The sequence below is a fragment of the Myxine glutinosa genome, chromosome 11 (assembly GCF_964187855.1).
Source record: "Myxine glutinosa chromosome 11, kmMyxGlut1.1, whole genome shotgun sequence".
NCBI classification, from domain to species: domain Eukaryota; kingdom Metazoa; phylum Chordata; class Myxini; order Myxiniformes; family Myxinidae; genus Myxine; species Myxine glutinosa.
The window spans coordinates 102,339,117-102,362,378 of NC_136271.1; the positions used below are offsets into that span (position 1 = coordinate 102,339,117).

The 23,262-nt window shown below is 42.7% G+C and overlaps 1 protein-coding gene across 5 annotated transcripts in view; it reads left to right on the forward strand.

Moving 5' to 3' along the window:
* The window catches only part of MON2 (MON2 regulator of endosome-to-Golgi trafficking), a 108,170-nt gene that overhangs the window by 61,277 nt on the left and 23,631 nt on the right, over positions 1 to 23,262 (forward strand). For all 5 annotated transcript variants that reach the window (XM_068131400.2, XM_068131401.2, XM_068131402.2 and 2 more), the window contains exons 22-29: positions 2,596 to 2,771; positions 4,823 to 4,985; positions 9,623 to 9,955; positions 10,079 to 10,277; positions 12,479 to 12,645; positions 12,805 to 13,218; positions 13,514 to 13,657; positions 20,479 to 20,607. In XM_068131400.2, the coding sequence (XP_067987501.2) occupies positions 2,596 to 2,771; positions 4,823 to 4,985; positions 9,623 to 9,955; positions 10,079 to 10,277; positions 12,479 to 12,645; positions 12,805 to 13,218; positions 13,514 to 13,657; positions 20,479 to 20,607 (1,725 nt within the window). The remainder of the gene's footprint in view (positions 1 to 2,595; positions 2,772 to 4,822; positions 4,986 to 9,622; positions 9,956 to 10,078; positions 10,278 to 12,478; positions 12,646 to 12,804; positions 13,219 to 13,513; positions 13,658 to 20,478; positions 20,608 to 23,262) is intronic.

The window sequence follows — 23,262 nt, forward strand, 5'->3', positions numbered from 1 at the left end:
CCAACATCTCCAGACCGTCAAGATAGGCCAGCGTTACAAAAGACATCAGAACCTTTCCTTTAAGACTCCTTGAAATATTACTGTCTGCCATTTCTCCCTCCACCCTCCTCCACGTCCATGTCTTCACACACACCTGAATCCTCCTCTGCACCTCTGCTTCTGACTTACCTTCCCTGTCACAACCCCCTCCGCCCCCCCACCCCCCCAGAAACTCGAAGCTATTTCCTTGCCTGATGTCCTTCCCCTCTAACCTGATATTCATTTCTTTTTTCTGCTGCCCAACCCACACCACCGCCATCTTCTCCATGCTCATTTTCAGCCCATGTTTCTCAAATGCCTCCTTCCACTCCCCCATTACGTCCTGCATTTCTCACCCACTCTCCACGACACTAGCCAGATCGTCCGCAAACAATATCCTCCCCAAAATACCTTTCATATTTACCTTCCTGCTTACCAGCCCCATCACAATGATAAACATGAGTGGGGTGAGAGCGTTTTCCTGTCTCAAACTGACATCCCAGGACCAACCAAAACTCTTCTCTTTGTTCCCTTCCACCAACATAACTTCTGCTTCCGGCACTCTCTTCCATGTCGTTGTCTCCATCACCATCTCTCTTGGGGCAATGTCGTAGGTCTTCTCCAGATCCACAAAGCCTAATGCCATTTCACCTTGCACATCCAACCTCTTCTCCACCAGCTGTCTCAGCGTTAACATCCTATCTCTCATTCCCCTACCCTTTTTAAACCCCTGCTGCTCTTCTCCGATCTCCTTCTCCGCACTCTTCCTTATCCTCCCATCCAGAACACTCCAGCATCTTCATGACATAACTAAAGAGTGTAATGCCCCTGTACATCCCCAGATCTTGAACATCCCTCTCCCCTTCCATATCGGCACAATTACCCCTGTCCTCCAATCCTCTGGAATTGAAACCCTCTCTCATGCATACATTCAACAACCTCTTCGTCTAACTGGCTCCAACTTCTCCCGCTGCAATTATCGTTTCTACACACACCTCAGCAATGCCTGGCACCCTTCCCCTTTCACCCTCTTCAATGCTGTCCACATTTCCTCCTCCATGATCTCCACCAACTCCACTTTCCCCTCCACAGCTCAGTAGCTCCAGCTTGCTATTGCTTCTTTCCCGATTCAACAGCTGTTTGAAATATCCTTCCTCCAACTTAATCAACCCCTCCCCCCCCCCCCCCTTCCTCCCCCTTCACCCCTCATGTCCTTGCTATCCTCATCCCAGTCCTGAGACAATGTATGGATCATCTTCCTCCTTACCATCCTTTTCCAACTTGTTGTGCACCTCCTCTTCCATATTCCTCACCTTATCCACAGCTCTCCTTGCTGCTTTCTTTTTCTGCCCGTACAGGGTTCTGCCCCTGCATCCGACTGCCTCCCTGGAACCTTGATCTTCTCTATCCTCTTCCAAATCTCCTGATTTTCAACAGCTGCATTCGCTACTTCCCCTGTCCACCATACCTGTTTTCTATCCCTCTACGATGCACCTTTTCCTGACGTCCTTCCACACAAAATTTCTGCATTTCCCCTAAATGCCTCTCCGTACTTCTTCCACTTCTCCAAACCTTCTGCTTCTTCCCTAAGTTACTCATACCTACCCTCAACTTCTCCTTGTACTCTGGGGCGACGTTTCCCCGACACTTCCCCCGCTTAATAACCTTCCAACCCCTGCACTTAACCTGCCTCCTTGTCTTCATCCTCAACCACCACAGGCTTGTGCTGATAAACAAACACCACAGGCTCAAACTCGGCGAGAAACTTTTACTTCAAACTCAGAAAGCACTACGGAGAGAAACTCAGCTATAGATTACCTAAAAGCTCCTTTGTTCACTGCTGTTATGTCTGGGCTATTCAAGCTTATTGGAAATGGAACACCCCTTCTCCCTCCTCCTACTCTGCCACTTTCTTCTGGAGCAGTGAAGTGGTGCCGTGGATCGGGCTGAATTTTATCTTTGTGCTTGTGGACTCGGCTCGATATGCGGTGCAGTGGGGTGGTTTGGTGGATCGGGCTCTTTCGCCCTTAGCTCCCCCATTCACCAACAGCCCCCTTGCATCCAATCTCTGACTTGTAGTTTAAATTCTTCCAGTATCCTGAGTGACAGCATCCTTCCTCTTCCAATTCAATAGTCCTTTGTCAGCCTGATTCCACATGTATCCATTTCCATTAATTTACCAATACTGGGCTGATGCAATAGTTCAGAGGTAGCTTACTTTTTGAGCTGTCTCGTGTGGGTTTGTTTCCTGACTATATATAAACTGTTCGCATGGTGATTCAAAGGCAGGGTGTTGGATCAATGAGTGTGCGATGTCTATTGCATCGGACATCAAGCTGAGGAACTGTCTGACAGCATTGGTTGCTGGCGATATTTAAAATTCTTTAAAGTTGCTTGGCGTCTTTCACAAAAATAGGGCAATTTTTACTTGCTGGATTCCAAAATCCTCCCCTGATGGGCAAAAGCAGATTCTCCCCTAATCCCCGTGTCTCATGCACAAATGATGTAAAACAGCAGTTTGGTGTTGCACACAATCAACAGGATTTCCAACACCAGTATGTGCATCTCTTCATGCAGCGGCTACAGGCAACTCTACTGGCCCCCCTGCGCGACCTCTCGCAAACGACACACACTGATATCAGGCAGCGGCAGCTTGAATGCGTTTTGCAACTTCTGCAGAGCCAAGGAGAGCGGCTGGGACCTGGTTGGCCACTTGTCCTGGGGGTTATCGGGGCCATTCGCAATGACCAAGGGTATGTGTATTTGTAAGCTTGTCAATTTTTTTTATTTTTTTTAATAATGCCAATAGATAGGAGTGGGTAACTGTTTGTTAATAAATAAATAAGTAACTCAGTACAGGCTTTAGATGGGAACATGTTTTTTGGGGGTTTTTTTGGGCATGGACAGTGTATTTGTTTTGGACACCAGCCAAAGAAACTGTCGCTTTGCTGACCGTTTTAATCAAAAGACATGTTTTACTTCACAAACGTACTGCATTTCTATCTGAGTCTCAATGGAGATGTAAAATCCAGTGAAACCTGTAAAATATATTTTATAAATACGTTTGTATGCACTTTCTTTGAAATATATATTTTTCTGTTGCTTTGAGGTATGTTTCTTGCTGTTGGACCATTGGAACTGCTACATTTAAGCTCAAAGTCATTCTTCTTCCCCCTCGGAAAGACAGACTTTGTAAACCAGCATTTTAATGGTTAAGCGGACCTGGTGTTGTGGTTAAGCCTGGTTAAGCCCCTGGTGTTGGGCTAGCGGCTAGGGTGCCGGCTTAGGATCCTAGGATCCTGGGTTCGAATCTCAGTTGATCGCCGAATTAATGCCAGGGGGGTTGACTCAGCCTGTCATCCTTCCGAGGTCGGCTAATTGAGTACCAGTTCACTGGTAATTCCCTGTTTGTCGTTGAAGGCGGCAAAAAGGGTTGGCGTCAGGAAGGGCATCCGGCCGTAAAACATTGCTTCAAAAAGGGGACCAAAAAAACAACAACTACCACGGTCCCCGAAAAGGCCAACCCCCTGTCGAGGAATCCGCTGGCACATCTGCAAAAATTTCAATATTCCAGTTCCACAAAACCCAAAGCTATCATTGAAAACAAGGACGTACTACTCACGTACAACCTTCAGATCTCATCCTGCATGAACATAGAAAACAAATGTGACCAGACATAGTACTCAGATACAAAAAGGAAAAGAAAGCATTACTAATTGAGGTTTCAGTACAACGTGATTTTGGTGTAAATAACATAAATCGAGAAAATGACTAAATACAAAGACTACAAGAATAAAGTGAAAGGATCCTGGAAACTGAAGAGCGCCAAAATTGTACCAGTGATAAAATTGGAGCAACAAGAATGATAAAGTTGAACCTTACAAAGATCTTACAAACCATCCCTGGGAACATTACCACAAACGAACTACAGTTGGAGGCAGGTTCGGGGCTCAGTGACGATCCTCAAAATAACCCTCGGAACAAAACTTTGAGACCAACACAACTTCACAACTTAGCCGATGAATCACGATTATCTGAAACAAAGGTGGATACTTTGAATCCGAGGAGGACTCCTCCGTTTCACCTTCTGAAACCAGAGTTATGGAGATAACAATCAAACACACACACACACACACACACACACACACACACACACAGTGGGTTTTATAAGCACCTGGTCAAACTCGGACAGTGTACAAGAGATTTATTAATACATAAGGATAACATGCATGGGAGGCATGGTATGGTGTGTAGGACAGTAACACCAGCATGGATGACATCACAGTCATTACAATCATGCATAGCCAGCACCAACATCTCAGCCAGCACCAACCTGCATTCGACTTAATATACTTTCCCCTAGGGTCAGGATAACTCCAAACAACATCTTGTGTCCCTCCCCACGGACTTCCGTCTCGAAGAGAAATTGTACAAAGTTGGCAAGTCAAAGCCTCATAGGGAAAGAATGTTTTGCAAGGTCAAACAAAGAATATTATGATAACAGATCCTCCAAAGTCAGACAGTTAGCTGCCAGGACTGGAAATGGGTCACAGTGTCGCTGCTGCGACCCATCAGGATAGGGAATTCAATGAAATAACACACACACAACACACAACACGTGCACACATGCTTCTCCTTTTAGTAATATACAGATGAGCCCTCACTGCTATTGTAGTCTGCAGTCCTGTGCAATACCGCAATGGTGGTTTTCACTACTTGGATTGGATCATAGGAATAATTTGTACCACAGTGTCTAGCAGTTGTGGTTAATTCATGTTTCCTATTTTTGTTCTGCTGCCAACAGGGAGTCGTTGATCCGCACAGCATTTCAGTGTTTACAACTGGTAGTGACAGATTTCCTGTCCATCATGCCCAGCTCGTGTCTCAGTGTTGTGGTCAAAGTGGCCGGCAGCTTTGGCATCCAAAACCAAGAGCTTAACATCAGTCTTACATCCATAGGCCTGTTGGTAAGATTTGCTTTGGTTTTTGTATCGACTCAATTTGCCATTGTTTATCTTGCCAGCCTGTATTGAGAAGAATAAGGGCTCTACAGATTCTTAAATAAATAATGAATAAGCATTTATTGTGAATGTGGTTTTTCTCACAAATAAAATGCGTTTGTTTTCAAGTAAATGGTGAAAATATAATTTCAGGGAAACTTCCATAAACTATACACAAAGAATTAAGTTAAGCACCCCTACACAACGAATTAAGGTAAGCACCCCCTAATATATATTCTTTGTGTATATGTATACATTGGCATATATTCTAAGGTATGTGAGATCAAATAATGATTGGTATGACATTAGCAATTATCCATTGATGAAATTGAGTGATCAAAGTGAAAAAAAGTGATTGGTTGAGTCAGTGATCCGATCACGTGGGTCCTACACACGTTATTGACGCAAAGATCGCTAGAGGTCTTCTCAGAACAATGACTGTACGTTAGAAAACATAAACGTCATCCACACTGTCCGTGATGGACCTATAGCTCCATACTTAAATTGAGGTGAAAATATGCCTAAAATTCCCAAAAAATTTCACCTTAAATTATTCAGAATAAAATATTGAAAACGGCATGATTGTTATGTTTTTATGTGACCATAATATCACTTCTCCAGAAAATATAGCAATATCATGGGTATATTACACTGTTTTGACGACAACAAACTTGTAATGTGCGAGGTTGTAAAAAAACGGGGGGGGGTGCTTAACTTAATTCTTTGTGTATAGAACAACACTTGTTGGAGCACATACTTCTGCCAAGCTGAACAGGTTACCTTTTGTATCCCACTGATGGGTCTTAACCAAAATGTAATTGGCTTGTTATTGTCTCCTACCAACTCATCCACCAGGTTTTGCCATAACCCATCCATAACGTTTTGCGATATTGTGCCATATATAGTTTTGGCCCCACCTCATTGGTGAAGAATCAATTTTAAAATTCTCGTATTCGGATCTGGATTCGGATAATCACCAAAATCGAATATATGGGTGAAAACAACCTCCACCTTCAATGGCAGAGGTAATAAAAATTTACATCAGAAAATTGGTTTTCCATTTTGGAGCATAAAATGGTGTCACTCATTGAATATTATTATTTTTTCTTTTGAGAAAGGGAGTATTTTAAAAACTTGTATGATTCCCTCAAAAATACAATCTACTGTCGTGGCCAAAAAATATTGGCACCCTTGTACTTTTTTCAAATAATACACAATTTCTTCCAGAAAATTGTTGAAACAAAAAAATATTTTGGTATCCACATATGTATTTCTTTAGTTTGCAGTGCAACAAAGCAAAAAAACCTGAAAAAATTACTAAATTTTAGCTTTTTCCACACAGAAATTCTAAAATGGCCCAGACCATATTATTGGCACCTTTTAGGAGTTGTTTGAAATAATTAGATTTCAAGCAGGTGATTCTCCTTTACCTTGAAATTTAACTCACTTGTGGTGAGTTGCAGGTGCCTGCAATATAAAAATCACTCATTCAACCAGTTTGCATGGAGAAAATGTCATTCTGCTGTTTTGTGTCACTGGTTGCATCACAGTGAGCTTGGAGAAAAGAAAGAAAACCAGAGAATTGTCTGAGGAGGTCAGACACAAGATTGTAGCCAAGCATGGACAATCGGCTACAAGTCCATCTCCAGAGACATTGATGTTCCTGTGTCCATATGGAGGGCATATGGACCTGAGCTGAGTTTTAATGTTATCAGGAAGTTTAAGGCACACGGCACTGTAGCCCACCTCCCTGGATGTGGCCGCAAGAGAAAACTTGATCGAAGATTGCAGCAAAGGATTGTCCGAATGGTAGAGAAAGCACCTCAATCAACTGCCAAACAGATTAAAGCTGATCTTCAGACACAAGGTACGACATTTTCAACTCGCACCATCCGTCACCAACTCAATGAAAGGGGTTTCTATGGTAGGAGACCTCGGAGGACCCCACTGCTGAGAGAGAGACATAAGAAAGCCTGACTGGAGTTTGCCTAAAACACCTGAACAAGCCAAAACACGCCTGATCAAGCCAAAATACACCTGAACAAGCCAAAATACACCTGAACAAGCCAAAATTCTTCTGGGAGAATGTTCTGTGGACAGATGAGACCAAATTAGAGCTTTTTGGTAAAGCACATCATCTCTATGTTTACAGACAACAAAATGAAGCCTCCAAAGAAAGGAACACCTTCCGTACAGTCAAACATGTAGGAGGTTCAGTGATGTTTTGGGGTTGCTGTGCTGCCTCTGGCACTGGGTGCCTTGAATGTGTGCATGGCATCATGAAATCAGGAGATGACCTGGGGGCAATTTGGAGTGCAACGTTCAACCCAGTTTCAGAAAGCTGGGTCTCTGTCAAAGGTCATGTGTCTTGCAGCAGGACACTGACCCCAAACACACTTCAAAAAGCACCCAATAATGGTTCAAGACAAAACCCTGGACTGTTCTGAAGTGGCCAGCAATGAGTCCAGATCTAAATCCCATTGAATACCTGTGGGGAGATCTGAAAACAGGAGTTGGGAGAAGGCACCCTTCAAATCTGGGAGAACTGGAGCAGTTTGCACAAGAGGAGTGGGCCAAACTGCAAGTAGAGAGATGTAGGAAGCTCATTCATGGCTATAGTAAGTGCTTGACTGTAGTTATTTTGTCCAAAGGTCGTGCTACCAAATATGAAGTCTAGGGTGTCAATAAATTTGTCAGTGCCATTTCTTTTTATTTTCTGATTTGTAAGGATATATTAAGTTCTGAATCAAAAACAAAGGTTCTGTATTATTAACAGTGAAATTAAGAATTGGTTAGACCAAATACTTTTTGTCAATTTCAACTTCTTTTTAGAAAAAATTGTGAGTTATTTGAAACTAGAACATCACTCTTCGACGTCACGATGTCGACCGATATGCCGATATGCCGATATGCCGCCGCCCACATTATGACATCATTATAATACTTGTACCAAGTTTGATTTCAAGCCGTTCAGCTGTTCTCAATATATCACATTTTGACCTGACTGATCTTTGCCCATATTTTTGGCCACAACTGTGCATTGAAATGTTTTTTGTTTTTTTCCAGAGAAAGAGGATTACATGATACTGATCATAAGGAAATGTTATTTTGCTCTGTCATATCAAAGTGAAAGTTCATGCATGAGGTTAAATGTTTGATTCTTTAATTCCAAAATACTTTGGTCTTTTGCCATGCTGACGACTAGGAGTCTATATTTTTGGCGTGGGTGGATGACGGAGAGGGGTTGATGATTGTGGGCAAGGGAGGGTGGATGATTGTGGAGTGGTGTCGGGAGGGGGTGGATCATGGTTGAAGGATGGAGGGTGGGTTGTGGTGTAGAAAGTTATATTTTTTTAATGCCTCTGCCAAAAAAATTAAAGTCTGTCCGTCCATCTGTCCTTGATGGGTATTTTCATCATCGCGATAACTTAGGAACGGATCTGAAGGGATCCTAGTCAAACTTGGTGCATGTATTTATAATGAGGTAAAGATGAACTGATTAGATTTTGGGGTCACGAGGTCAGAGGTCATGGTAAGTAAAGTTTATGTTGCTGCGCCAACTCGTGAACAAGTCATGGGATTTTTAACAAACTTTTTTTTCATTTCGGTTTATTGAAATCATTAAACACTGGACAAGGCAGTCTGAAGACTGGAATTTGTCAAGTTTACAATAATAACAATATTTCATAAAACTTACAAATGCATATAAAAATAATAATAATCATATACAATTACAATTAATGTACATATTAATGTAAATTAAAAAAGCAGAGAACCAAAGAAGAAACCTGGCTGCTGCTTAACAGCGCCCTCAATAATGAATGTATATTGGTACAAGTATATATGAACTTACAAGTATATACATACAGAATAAAAACTTGGTACAAGTATATATGATACAAAGATGAACTGATTGGATTATGGCATCAAGAGGTCAGAGGTCATGTTGGGTAAAAATGTGATAACTTGAGAACAGCTGAAGGGATTTAAATCAAACTTGGTACAAGTATAATGATGTAATAATGTGGGCAGAGGCATAGCGGTCGAAGAGTGTCATTCTATTTATTCATTTATTTATTTTATTTAGTTTTGGTCCTTTTAGAAAAGAATTCGTCCATTTAAGTTTCCCCCAAAAGGGACTTTTTATTTGTTCAAGTTGCGTAAATATGCAATTTGACTGTTTGGCTTTCCCATCGGAGCTGTTAGTGATCTGTTAGAGCTAATCCAAATGATGAGATCCCAAATTCAAATCTGTTTGTGTTTTGATTTTTCAAAATTTACAACATTGTCTACGAGACTACTAACTAATGTCCTTAATTTAATATAAAAAGTACATCAAATAGTTGTTTTCCAAAGAGGATTTGAGGGAGGGTGGTGTAACACAACAATTTTAATATGGCTTGAATCATCATGTAGAGTATGGGTTGTTACAGGCTGAGATTATGATGTTGCATCGGCCTTTGATAGGATGGATGGGTGCCAGTGAGGGGTAATATTCAATCTTTGGAAAATGTCGGCCCTTTATCCTGGCTCAATGGAAAATTTTGCTTTGAATAGCATTATACTGATCTTAACCGCTGCTGCCTTTCTTTTCCCCTTTGCAGTGGAACATCTCAGACTACTTCTCGCGGCGGCGAGACACAGTTGAGAAGGCTCTTGAACAGGAGGAAGCAGCAAAGAAAGAACAGGCGATGGTAGAGGGCAACAATAATACAACTGCAAAGGACGTAGAGGATAAAGGGAATGGTAGAGATGAGCATGATGAGGCGCAACCATTGTTTGATCGACTTTGGTTGACTCTCTACTCCCGCCTTGGAAAGCTGTGTGTGGACCCTCGCCCAGCTGTACGAAAAAGTGCGGGACAAACGTTATTCTCCACCATTGGGGTGCATGGCATCCTTTTGTGTCAACACACCTGGCAAACTGTGCTTTGGCAGGTATGTGGGCATGATTTATGATTTGTAGTTGGAGGAATAGTTTATTGGCAACTTATGGTCTGGATTGATTAAAAATAAACGTTTGAAATGTCAACCTCGCTGCCATTTTGTGAATTTGTATAGGTTCTCTTTCCACTGCTGGATGAAGTGCGAAAGGCAGCCACAACAGCTGACAAAGAGAAGATCGACTCAGGCAGCAGGAACATTCTTATCCACCACTCACGAGATACGGCAGAGAAGCAATGGGCTGAGACCTGGGTGCTGTCCTTGGCGGGAATCGCACGCATCTTCAATTCTCGACGATCTCTCCTCATGTCACTTGGTTTGTTCCTTCTCTCACTGTGCTTTTATTCTCAATTGGCCCAAGAAAAACAATAATATTTGAATCCCAATGTTTAATCGTCTTTTGGTTTTTTTTGACGTCCAGCCGAGGAGGAAAATGACAAGTTTGCAGGTTGCTGTAACTTGACCGACTGTCCTGAAAAACCCAAATAAGACCCTTTTTGGCCACTTTGAAATGGATTACTATTTGAAGGGTACTGTAGTTTGCATACCTTTTTAAAGGTAATAGTTTTAAACTGGTGAAGCATATTTCTACATGGTAAAAAAAGAACACACAATATCTCAATTGATGAAAGCACAACAATACAGGAACTGGAAAACAAAGCATCCTACAAATACCTCGGAATATAAGGCCCCCAGGTACAACAAAAAGATGCGTAAAATAATCAGCAAAAGTACCTACGCAGAATAAGACAAATTTATGAAGTCATCCCTCTCCAATGAACAAAATCAAAGCTATAAACCAACTTGCAGTACCAGTATTCCAGTATAGCTGTGCAATTATAAACTGGCCACAATCCGAGATCAACAACTTGGATACCAAAACAAGGAAACTTCGACCTATTGAAGAGATATTCTGCAAAAACCAATGCATTCCAAGGTTTTACTTGCCGAGACGAGAAGGAGGAGGCAGTCTGAGGGAGCTTAACCAATTGCAGAGAACAGCATGTGTAGGAGTATGTGAAAAGCTCAACAGACTATCAAATGAGATTTGTACATGAGCAAGAAAAAAAACAAATCAGAAAAGTATCATTAATCCATTTAGCTCAAAACTTTCAAAAACAGGTGCAAATGCATGACACTATACAGGAAAATGAAACAAATAAATACAGCCCCAATGATCACAAAAAAGAAAAAGGAAAACGACCAAAATAAATATTGGCAGATATACTCTGACAAATGGGAGAATTACAAAAGAGCAGGAAGATGCAAAAAAGAACTTGACAGAACATGGCTCAACAAGGAAGGCTCATTGGAATTGCTAAGAAGAATTCGAATTAATTGGGATGGAGAACGAGTCATCATAAATGCCCAAGGCCAAGGACACTACACTGATAGCTTTAAGAAATTGGTGGGATTGAGCTAATCGGGTGAATGCAGGTTTTTGTTAGTTTGGGGGTAGAAACTGAAAGTACCAGTCACCTCCTTTCAGGATGTAAATAACTCATGTCAGAACAGTTGTACACAGAAAGAAATGACAGCGTCTGTGGAGTAATCCACTGTCACATCTGTAAACATTTCAACATTCTGGTTCCAGAACAATCATGGAAACACAAACCAAATCCGATCATTGAAAATGAACATAGTGCTCACGCACAATATGATCCCATCAAGTGTAGATATTGCACGTGGATCATTGTGTTTGGACATAGTGCTCAAACACAAAAAGGAAAAGACTGCACTGTCGATTGAGGTTTCGGTTCCCAATGACCGCACTAAATGCTTCAGAAACCAAGAAAATTCTCAAATACCAGGATCTGAAAAATGAGGTCAACAGGTCATGGAAATTGACGAAAGCTGAAATTGTACCAGTCATAGTCAGAGCAACAGGGATGATTACATAAACCCTTACTGAGCACTTAAAAAGCATTCCGGGAATATCACTACAAACTAGCTACAAGTGGAGGCTGTCAGAGGTTCAGTGAGGATTCTAAAAAAAGCTCTTGGATCGAAGTTATGAGAATGAAGTTTCACAATCTGGTTCATGAATAATGGTCCTTTACCAAAAAAGGAGGTGGAGATATTGAGTTCTGGGAGAACTTCCTCCCACCTAAAACCCACAAATGGAGGTACCAACTAATGAGAGTTTGACTTCTCACCCGAGATGAATTTTTGGTACAATCAAGGTTTGACAGGATATTTAATATGGTCTTTGCACACTTTCAGTGTGCACACTTGCCACTGAAAATCGAGGCTTTTAATTGTCATAATTTTGTGATAAATGTTACACAAACTATTAAATGTTGGTATACAGGTCTGCTTTAGGCAGAGGTATAGTTTAGAGTTGATTATTTTGCCATTTTCCTGACAACCAAACTATTGTTTATATCCTATCATTTTTTGTCCAGGTACTTTGCCATATGTCGAAATAGTCAACAAATGTCACTATTATACTTCACTCTGATTACAAGTTGTATACAGGTTGCAGAGATGCAATAGTTTCTGTGGACTAATCTACAGGTGACTACCCTAAGGCGTGGGGTGTACTGCTGGAGCATATTCAGGCTGCTGCACTGAGTTGTAACTGGGAGGTATCTCTTGCGGCACTGAAAAGTTTTCACGAGGTTCTTCAAATGGGGCTGCCTGACGGAGGGAGAGAGTACGATTCCTCTGTGGAAGTTGGGACGGTATGTCGCTTTCATTTGTGGATCGAATGTGCTGTCTATCAAAATGTGGCTCCTATTACACATGTTCAGAGACCGTTCTTTTGAGTTGATTCTTTTTTTTTTCTTTCCAGTATTTTGCTGCACTAACATTTTAACTTGTGTTTCCATTTATACCCCCAGCTTCCCTGGCAACCCTCTATTTCCCTGGATCTATCTCAGCAAGTAGAATATCCTGCTTGCCCACTGGATGACAAGGAGTTGTGGTGGGCAGCATGGCAGGCTTGGGAAACAATAGGACATGAGAGTACTGCAGCCTACGTGAGGTCAGCGGCTACAGTTTCGCGGACGTCATCGGGCTTCATCCCGAGCCAGCAGTATCTTACAGCACTTGTACAAAGCTTCATAGCGCTGTTTGAGCGTGTGCGTGGGCGTTTTGGTCCCAATGAGATGCGAGTATTGGGTGAGGTATTGCTGGGTGCAGTTTCTGTTCCGGTCAGTGCTGAAGCTTCGCCATTCTTGATACCATTATATGGGGATGCAGCGCTGTCACCCCTACAGGAGGCTGTGCTTGCTGCGTTGGCCCTGCTTGAGAAGGTGAGATAGTCATTTATGATATTTCAAACTCGTAAATTTGTAACTGTAGTTCTTCGATGTTCAAAAAAAATTTTGGGATCTGTCTTAATAAAAAAAATGTAATTTGCCATTGCATTTGCACATCGTTTTTTATTTATTTCTGTGCATACGTTTTGTAAGCATTCCATTGTGTGCACACAGACATGGTAGAATGTTTAGCATATACCTGCAGTCAGAAGTTCCATCTTCTGAATAGTCACACTTTCCCTGATTTGATGGAGTTTTTTTCTTTACATTTGCCTTATTTTTATTTCAGACGATCAGCTCTGGGCAAGAGACGATGCAGTTAATGTACCCAGCCATATTTGAGCAGCTGCTACAGTTTATAGAGTTCTCGTGCCGTCCAACTCAGTTTGGTCGCCTCGAGAACCGCATTATTACAAACGGCAAACACAACCAGGTAAGGGTGGATTAATAGAAAGGGAACATCAAGGAGATTGTTTCGCTTTTGTTTATTTATTACATGCGTCACCTAAGGTGGATGGAGGTCATGTTTTCAGCCTTGTCTGTTTGTTTGTTACTTGCCAGAATAGATTCCGGAATAGAATAGAATAGATTCCGGCAAGTATGTTGGTTGGTTGGTTTGTCTGTCTGTCTGTTTGTTTGTGCGCAGTACTACATCTACATCGTTGCACATAGCATCGCCATACTTTACACACATATTTGCCTTGCCCTGGAATAGACTGTGCCCAATTTTTAACTCTCTAGGCCCAAGGTCAAGCTCAAGGTCACCGAAAACGTGAAAATCATTAGATTTTAATCTTACAGCCGCCATGTTGGTGCTCGCCGAGACTGCGATGCGAAGCGAAACACGCCTCAGCTGTCACATTCACAATCGCTATGTCGTATGCAGTCCCGATACATGTTTCCTTCATTGTAAAAACTACCAAGTCAACAGTTGAAAGGATTTTGAGCCGATAGGTGTTACGGCCTTGGCAAGATCGATGGAGACAGTGATCTGTTAGCTTGTACACCGCCCAAATAGCTATGCTGGCTATGCTGCTGGTTATACACCGCCGGCAAGACCTGGGTGCTGTCGATGATGGTGAAAAATGTATAGATTTCAAGAGTATACATGTATAGATATAGATTTCCCGCCATTTTGATCCAAAATGGCTGATTTTTTAAAAAGTACATTCCGGCAATTCCTTGGTCTCTGACCGATTTTTCATTTGTTTGTCTGTTTGTGAACAAGATTTCTCAAAAAGTTGTGGATTGATTCAAACGAAATTTGGCAGAGAGGTAGTGTATGTGACGAGGACGAAATGATTAGATTGTGGTGAAGATGCGGATCCGGATCTGGCTTGTAGAATTTTTAAGTGATTAATTTACCATTGGGAAATAGGGCCAAAAAACGATACATAGCAGGATATCTCAAAGACTTATGTTAGATTGAGCAAAGTCACCATTAAGAGATTGGGCGAAAAGCGATATATAACATGATATTAAAAAAGGTTATGGACAAGTTATGACTAAACTTGGTGGACGAGTTGGTTCGGTGACGAGAACAAGCCGATTAGATTTTGGTTCATGTCCAAATCCAGATCCGGACTATCAGTTCAGTGGGTTACAAAACATAAACTGTTCAGCTTCGTGGAGGTATGCACTCCACCAATTGATTTTCTAGTTTATTTTGTCTATCTCTCCAGACCCTCCAACCTTAACTTTAATCACCCCATTTGCAATGCTCTTAACAAGTTTACGTTTTGTATCCACTGACAGACTAGGTCCAGACTTGAACCAAAATGGAATCGGTGTTTAAAGTTATTTAAACTTAGTTCGCACTAAATGCTAAGTGCTAAGTTTGCACTAACCAACTGATCCACCAAGTTTTGTCGTAACCTGTCCGTAACTTTTTGAGATATTGTGCTCCATATCGTTTTTGGCCCTATCTCTCAATGTTGAAGAATCACTTAAAGAATTATAGTAGCCAGATCTTCACCAAAATCTAATCAATTCGTCCTTGTCACGTATGTGACCTACCCACCAAATTTCGTCGGAATCCATCCATTACTTTTTCAGATATCCTGCACACAAACAGAGACGGTGATGAAAACATAACCTCCGTCCATTGCAGATGGCAGAGGTAACAAAGAAGTGATGATGATCATTCACTTTTGCTCACTCATCTGATCACTACTTCATGCTTACTCATGCCCTTCCACAATCTCTTCCAGACACTTTGATTCCTTCCCATGCTGTTCCTATCTGGGCTGTTGGTGCTCGTTTTTGTTATTCTTCCTTTCTTCACTGTCTTCCCCCCCCCCCCCACCCTCCACCCCCTCTTCTCCCAAATTCATTGGTAGTTTGGAAACCTACTGCCCTTTGTCGTTTAGCTTCTCCATGACCCTAGATCCTTGTATTTAAAATTTTTAAAAGGTTAAAGCTGCTGATGGTAGAGTGGAAATTCATCTTCATTCTCCTTTGCATCCATGACCATAGTGGAAAATGCTCGGACTTTTGGATGATCCCGCCTGCCCAGCTTCCTGCCCAGCTTCCTGTCTCTGTTTCCTGTCTCTGTTTCCTGTCTTTGTTTTCTTGATGAACCAGCAAATACGTCTGTGACTTCCAGCTGGCTGTGTGCGAGTCTCATAATATATAATGTTGCTAATTGGAACTTTCGATGTCTTTGCCCTACTTTGCATTATTTATTTGAACTAGCGGAGGCCTACCCGTCGCTTTGCTGATGGACCAATTAGTTGTCCTGTTTCCCAAAATAAATTTACTTATGCGAAGAGTGCTTTAACATAAGAGTTGCCCAGGTAAAAAAAGTTTCTTGTAGAGTGCTCGTCAAGTGGATTAGTCATTTGAGCAAGCACTCCATTCAAAACCATTGATAAGTAACGGCTGGCTTGGTAAGCACAAGCTCGTTGCTTGGTAACTGAACATACCACAGGCTTCCTCCCTTTCAGTTGCGTGTTAAACAGCAGTAGCGACTGTTTCAAAAGGCCGCCACGAAAAACGCCACATTAGCGGCAGGAAGGGTCATGGTATTAAATATTGTGGGGTATATAGATTACAGTATATCTTCACTCAGTTCCATGTATATCTATGTTTAAACCGCAGCCGTGCTGCTAACGCCGCCCTCCCCCCCCCCCCCCCCCCCCCCCCCCCAGAATTTCCATGTTTAAACGTTTCCCAGTGTGTACCTTGGTCAGAATAGGTACACCGAACGCGTAAGAGACGACTAAGAGGGTTGGCGTCAGGAAGGGCATCCGGCCATAAAAACATTGCCTCAAAAGAGAACCATGACAATTACAAGTACATATGGGCAGGGTGCAGCCCGAAGTGGAGATCGGTTTCTGAGGTTTGGGACATGGAATGTAGGGACAATGACAGGGAGATCAGGAGAAGTGGTGGAAGTATTGGTCAGAAGAAGAGTGGACATATGTTGTGTGCAGGAGACGAGATGGAAGGGAAGTGGTGTGAGAATGGTGAAGGGTAGGCAGGGACAGAAATACAAGTTTGTGTGGCAAGGGTGCCTGGAGGGCATGAATGGTGTTGGTGTCCTGCTTTCTGAGGAGTTTGTAGACAGTGTGTGGTGAGTGTGACTAGAGTGAGTGATAGGTTGATGATGGTGAAAATGATGATTGGAAAGCTCTTGGTGAACGTCATCTCGGGATATGCTCCGCAGGTTGGTCGAAGCGATGAAGAGAAGGACAAGTTCTGGTGTGCGATAGTGAAGCTCATGGAAAACGTGAAAGATGAGGAAGTTGTTGTGGTAGGAGGAGACCTGAATGGACATGTGGGAAGGAGTATGGATGGTTTTGAGGGAGTTAATGGGGGTTACGGATATGGTGTGAGAAATGGAGAAGGTGAAAGGATTTAGGAGTTTGCTGATGGAGCTGATTTGTTGATTTGTAATACTCAGTTCCAGAAAGAGGATAATAAGCTTGTTACATACATGTCAGGTGGGTCGACGACAATCGTTGACTACCTGATGGTGCGTAGGCGAGATAGGGGGCACCTCCGGGACACAGAGGTGATCCTGGGGGAGGAGGCTGCTTCACAGCACCACTTGGTTGTCTGTGACATAAGGGTGAAAGGTGCGAGTAGAGCTCGGCGGGTGAAGTACCAACCGAGAATGAAGGTGTGGAGGTTGAAAGAGTGACAGTAAGGGAGGCATTAAAAGAGAGGCTGAGTAGGGTAGAGGATGATGTGGTTGAGCTTGAAAGTGGTTGGATGTCAATGAAAGCTAGTCTGTTGGGAGCCGTTGGTGAGGTATGTGGATGGACAAAAGGACCACCGAGGCACTCGGAAACATGGTGGTGGGATGATGAAGTTGGAAAGAGGATTGACGAGAAGAGGAAGAAGTTCAAGGAGTGGCAGAAGGCGAAGGGTACGGGAGCAGAAACAGCAGAGCATGAAAGTTATAAGGCAGCCAGGAAGGCTGCAAATAAAGAGGTAGCGAAGGCGCAGGAGGCATGTAGGAAAATGTTCGGAGAACGCTTGGATTCGGAAGAGGGTCAGAACGCAGTATTCAGGATTGCAACACAGATAGCGAAAGAGAGGTGTGATGTGATGGGGGTGAGTTGCTTGAAGGATGAAGTGGGACAAATCGTTGTCGACCCAGATGGAATTAAAGGAAGATGGAAAAGATATATGGAAATGCTGTTGAATACAGAGAATGAATGGGATGGCAACATCGAGAGTAACCCAGTTTTAGGACCGGCAGAGAAGATAACTGAGAAGGAAGTTGAGGAAGCGATAAAAGCAATGAAGAGTGGAAAAGCGGGAGGGCCGACGGGAGTTGTGGGAGATATGTTGAAGGCAGCAGGAAGTTGGGGTGTGAAGAGAATGACAGACATCTGTAATCTGGTGGTGAAAGAAGGCCGCATTCCAGTGGATTGGGAACTGAGTACCCTCGTCCCTCTATACAAGGGGAAAGGTGACCCTCTGGAGTGTGGCTCGTACCGAGCGATAAAGTTATTGGAGCATGGAATGAAGGTATTGGAAAGGGTGTTGGAGAGGAGGATAAGGAAGAAAGTGAAGATCAACGAAATGCAATTTGGATTTATGCCAGGAAGAGGAACGACAGACGTGCTTTTCATTGTGAGGCAGTTGCAGGAGAAGTACATGGAGAAGAGGAAGAAGTTGTTTCTTGGGTTTGTTGATCTGGAGAAAGCATTCGATATAGGGTTCCACGCAAAGTATTGACATGGGCATTGAGGAAGCTAGGAGTGGAGGAATGGTTGATCAGAGTAGTGATGGCAATGTACAAAAGAGCAACACAGCTGTAAGGACGAAGGACGGGAACAGTGGTGAGTTTGAGGTGAAGGTGGGAGTGCATCAGGGGTCGGTACTAAGTCCACTTCTATTTGTAGCTGTGATGGAGGTGCTGGCTCAGAACGTAAAGGAGGGTTTTCCGTGGGAGTTGTTGTATGCAGATGATCTGGTGTTGATTGCGGAAAGTATGGATGGACTGAAGGAAAAGATGAACAAGTGGAAGGAATGTATGGAGACAAAAGGTCTGAAGGTGAATATCGGAACGACGAAGGTGATGGCAAGTGGTAAAGCATGTGGTGAGGTGGAAAGAACTGGGAAGTGGTCGTGTGCTTTGTGCAGGAAGGGTGTCGGAGTGAACTCCATTCAATGTACAATGTGCGCTGAGTGGGTTCATCAAAAATGTCGTGGTCTGAGAGGGTCATTTACCAGTGTGGCAGCTACATTCAAATGTAAGGTGTGCACAGAGGGAGCTGCAGATGGAGGAAATGTTGAGTTGGATCTTGGAGACGGCGTGAAGCTGGAAGGTGTGAAAACATTTTGCTACCTCGGAGGCATGCTGAATGGAAAAGGTGGATCAGACTCGGCAACGGTTGCTCGAGTGAGATGTGCATGGAAGAAGTTTCGGGAACTGAGTGGCGTGCTGATGAGGAGGGGAGTGTCGCTGAAGCTGAAGGGAAAGGTGTATGCTGCATGTGTGAGAAGTGTTATGATTTATGGGAGCGAGACATGGGTAATGAACGTAGAGCAGCAACAAAGGCTGGAAAAGGTGGAAATGCGAATGGTTCGATGGATGTGCGGAGTATCGTTGAGAGAGAGGAGGACAAATGATGAATTGCAAAAGATGATGGGAATATTGCCTGTGATTGATGCTGTGAAGAGGAACAGGTTGAGATGGTTTGGTCATGTGTTGAGGAAGGATGAAAGTGACTGGTTGAGAAGAGTGATGGAAATTAATGTAGAAGGAAGTAGAGGACGGGGAAGACGAGAAAGACTTGGCTAAAGATGGTGGAAGAAGAAATGCGGCCAAGGGGGTTAACAAGGAGAGATGCAGAAAATAGGGCAAAATGGAGAAGATTGTCATGGGGACCGCAAGGCTAACCCCCGCTCTCGCAGGGAAAATGGCCTTAAAATGCATGTTGTTGTGTCTGTTGTGTTCACTCAGTTCCGTAAGTAAAATTTGCTTCATGGATGTCGGGATTCCTCCAAATTTCTTTCAGTTTTGTGTTAAACGGCATTAGCCTCTGTTTCAAAAGGTAAATATGTGTTTGTAGTTTATAATATTTTTTCTTCTGGTCGGGGCCAGTGCTCTCATGAAAAAGACACAAAAGCTATTTATAAACATTAACATGGTGTTTGTTCAAGGAGGAACACACACACCCCTTGGGGAGGTGGGATATTATTAGTATTAATATTGTTTTGTAATAACATTAATATTATGCTTTTGTTATTTGAAGCGGCCTTGCAAAAACGACACGATAAAGCTATTTTAACACAGATATACACCTCAACACACAACCCCATTTGGCAGGGAAAACCCCCTTGGGGAGGGGGCAAATTAAATCACTACAACCTCCATTGTGTGACCCTTAGTCCTCCTGTCAAGTTTGATTGAGATTGGATAAGTAACGACCGAATGTATCGCGGTATTTAGACAGACACCAAATCGCGTATTTTTGTATGATAACAAACCCATATTTGGCCTTTAAACACTTTTCATTTATTATTTATGCACTGTCCCACAAGAAGCCAGGGAGACAGTTTATCAACGTTGCATAATAAGCCTCACCATTCAGGCATCTAATGCCTCGTTTTGGCCCAGTGCTCTGGTCACAGCCTTGTGCTCTCATGTCTTACCACTTTATGATTTGGGGATGGAAGCAGTCCTGATGGAGGGGTGTACTTTTTGATAGCTGATTATCATCAACGGTGTACTGATAGCTTTTTGATTGCTGATAGTCCTAACTCATTCCTCTGTGCTGTGTCGGTTGCTTGCAGGCCGAATGGGTTGTCATGAACTATGTCCCATTTGCTGAAACGGCATTGCGAGTTGTTGTGGAACTTTACCAGAAGGCTGCCTGTCACAAGGCAGTGATCAATGCCATGGTGTTGGAGAAGATTGTGAAGGTGAGCCACAAAGGAATGAATTGTTGATTTATAATACTAGTATACCGGTCCCTCACAGGAGCGGCAGGGGGAGTCATGTTATTAGGGGACCATTGGGACCCTTTTGAAATTGCTAAGATTATTATTACTCCCGCTAGGGAGTAATGCATTCGTGTGTGTGTGTGTGTGTGTGTGTGTGTGTGTGTGTGTGTGTGTGTGTGTGTGTGTGTGTGTGTGTGTGTGTGTGTGTGTGTGTGTGTGTGTGTGTGTGTGTGTGTTCGTATGTTCGTGTGTTCGTGAACAAGATATCTGGAAGAGTTCTGAACGGATTTGGATGAAGGTTGGTGGGATGATTGCCCTTGGGATAAGGAAGAATTGATTAGTTTTTGGTGAAGCTCAGGATATTATTCTGGATCCAGGAATTTTTTAAAGGATTTTTTTTACCATTGGAAGATAGGGCTCATTTTAACATTATCTTCTTCTATATATATATCTGTGCAGTGTCTGTCTTGTGTTGTCTTGTTCCGAGATGTATCTAAATAAATTCTCTGACAGGGCCGACTTTCTTTTTCATTTATTGTTTTGGGGAGAGGGTATGTTAAACAAAACGTATTATTCCAACTTGACCCACGGCGGGAGTATGCACTCTTCTGAGTGGCGTTCTAGTTATTATTATTATTATTATTATTAGGTTTACTCTCCATGAAATGGAGAGTAACCTATTATTACTGCTAGAGTTTTTCTTATTATTCTTCCGCCCTATTTTGCACCTCCAAAAACTTCATAATTAATGTTCTCAGCAGCTGCTGGTCGGATTGACAGGAAATTTTCATCAAATGATCGTCTCGGCTCCGAGAATTTTTTAATGCTAATTATGACGTCATAGGTCATGTGGTATGGGCGCCATCTTGTAAAACAAATTCAACTTTTCCCCTCTGTAACTCCGCAACGGCTCAATGGAAAAATTTGAGGAATGGCTCATTCTAAAGAACTCTTCAATGGGAACAAAAGACATGTGTATCGAGTATATTAAAAATGCTAACGTTAAGAGGTAAGAATTCGTCAAACAAAAAATTTTCTCCCCCGAATATGGGATTTTTTTCCCAGATGCTTAGTTAAAAAAAACTCATAATGCAAAAATTTTCGAAGTCATACGTCACATGGTTCGGCCGCCATCTTGTTTTTCGTGAAAAAACACAAAAACCCCTTTTTCTCCGCAACGGCTGAACGGATCGAGCCCAAACTTGGCATGCATATTCGCATACCCATGACGAACAAAAAAGTCAGTGAGCACGACGTCATCCGACACATGGTTTCAGAGTTATGACGTTTTAAAGCTCAAACTAGAAATGGTATCCCCTCCATAATTTGTGGAGATATCGAGTGGAAACTTTACACAAATGTTCCTCATGGGGGGATGTTTCAACGTTACTTGAGACGTTTTGATAAGTCACATGGTTTGGCCGCAATAAATAATGGAATTTAAATTTTAAAAAGCTTGTAACTCTTGAACCACTGCATGGATCGACTTGAGTTTTTAATGCAATGTAGCTCTCATCAAGCGGAACAAGTGTGCAAAATTTCAAGATGATTGGATGTACGGTCTCGAAGCTATAAGTCTTTATTGTTGAAAGAAGAAGAAACACACCGATTGTTTTTCCAGAACGTCATCACTATAACGCGATCTCCCGCGGTCATTTGAACCTCAAAAAAAATTATAATTGCAGATTTGTCAATAGATGAGGCATATTAACAAACGAATGAAACAGATTTGCTCAAATTCTGACTATTTTTAACTCGATCGTATTTCACTCAAAGTTGTGAGCGACTGAAGAAGAAGATGTCCATCCAAGATGTCATCACTATAACGCGATCTCCCGCGGTCATTTCAACCTCAAATGAAATTCAAATTGCAGATTTATCAATAGGGCAGGCATATTAACAAAGGAATGAAACAGATTTGCTCAAATTCAGATTTTTTAAAAATCGATCGCATTTCACTCAAAGTGATGACACACTGAAGAAGAAGAATTCCTTCCAGGACGTGATCATTATCACACGATCTCCCGCAGTCATTTCAACCTCGAATGAAATTCAAATTGCAGATTTATCAATCGGGCAGGCATATTAACAAAGGAATGAAACAGATTGTTTCAAATTCTGATTTTTAAAAAATCGATCGCATTTCACTCAAAGTGATGACCTACTGAAGAAGAAGAATCGTTTAGCTTCTCAGATAAAATAAATAATTCTGTCTGCAATTTCAGGTTAATTTTCTTTTTAAAATGGCTTTTTCTGCAATCAGTGCATGGATTGACGCGTGGGTGTGGGTGTGGGGGGGGGGGGGGAGGGATGTGGGTGTGTGGGGGGGGGGGGGGGGAGGGATGTGTGTGTGTGTGGGGGGGGGGTTGGTGTGTGCGTGTGTATGTGTTAGGGGGGGTGGGGGTATGTGTGTGGGTGTGGTGGGTGGGGGAGGGTGTGTGTGTGTGTGTGTGTGGATATGTGTGTGTGTGTGTGTGTGTGTGTGTGTATGTGTGTGTGTGTGTGTGGGGGGGGGGGGGGTGGATATGCGTGTATGTGGGGGGGGGGTGTATGTGTGGAGGAGTGTGCGTGTGGGGGGGAGGGGGAATATGTGTGTGTGGATGTGTGTGTGGGGGGGGGGGGGGTTGGGGTGTG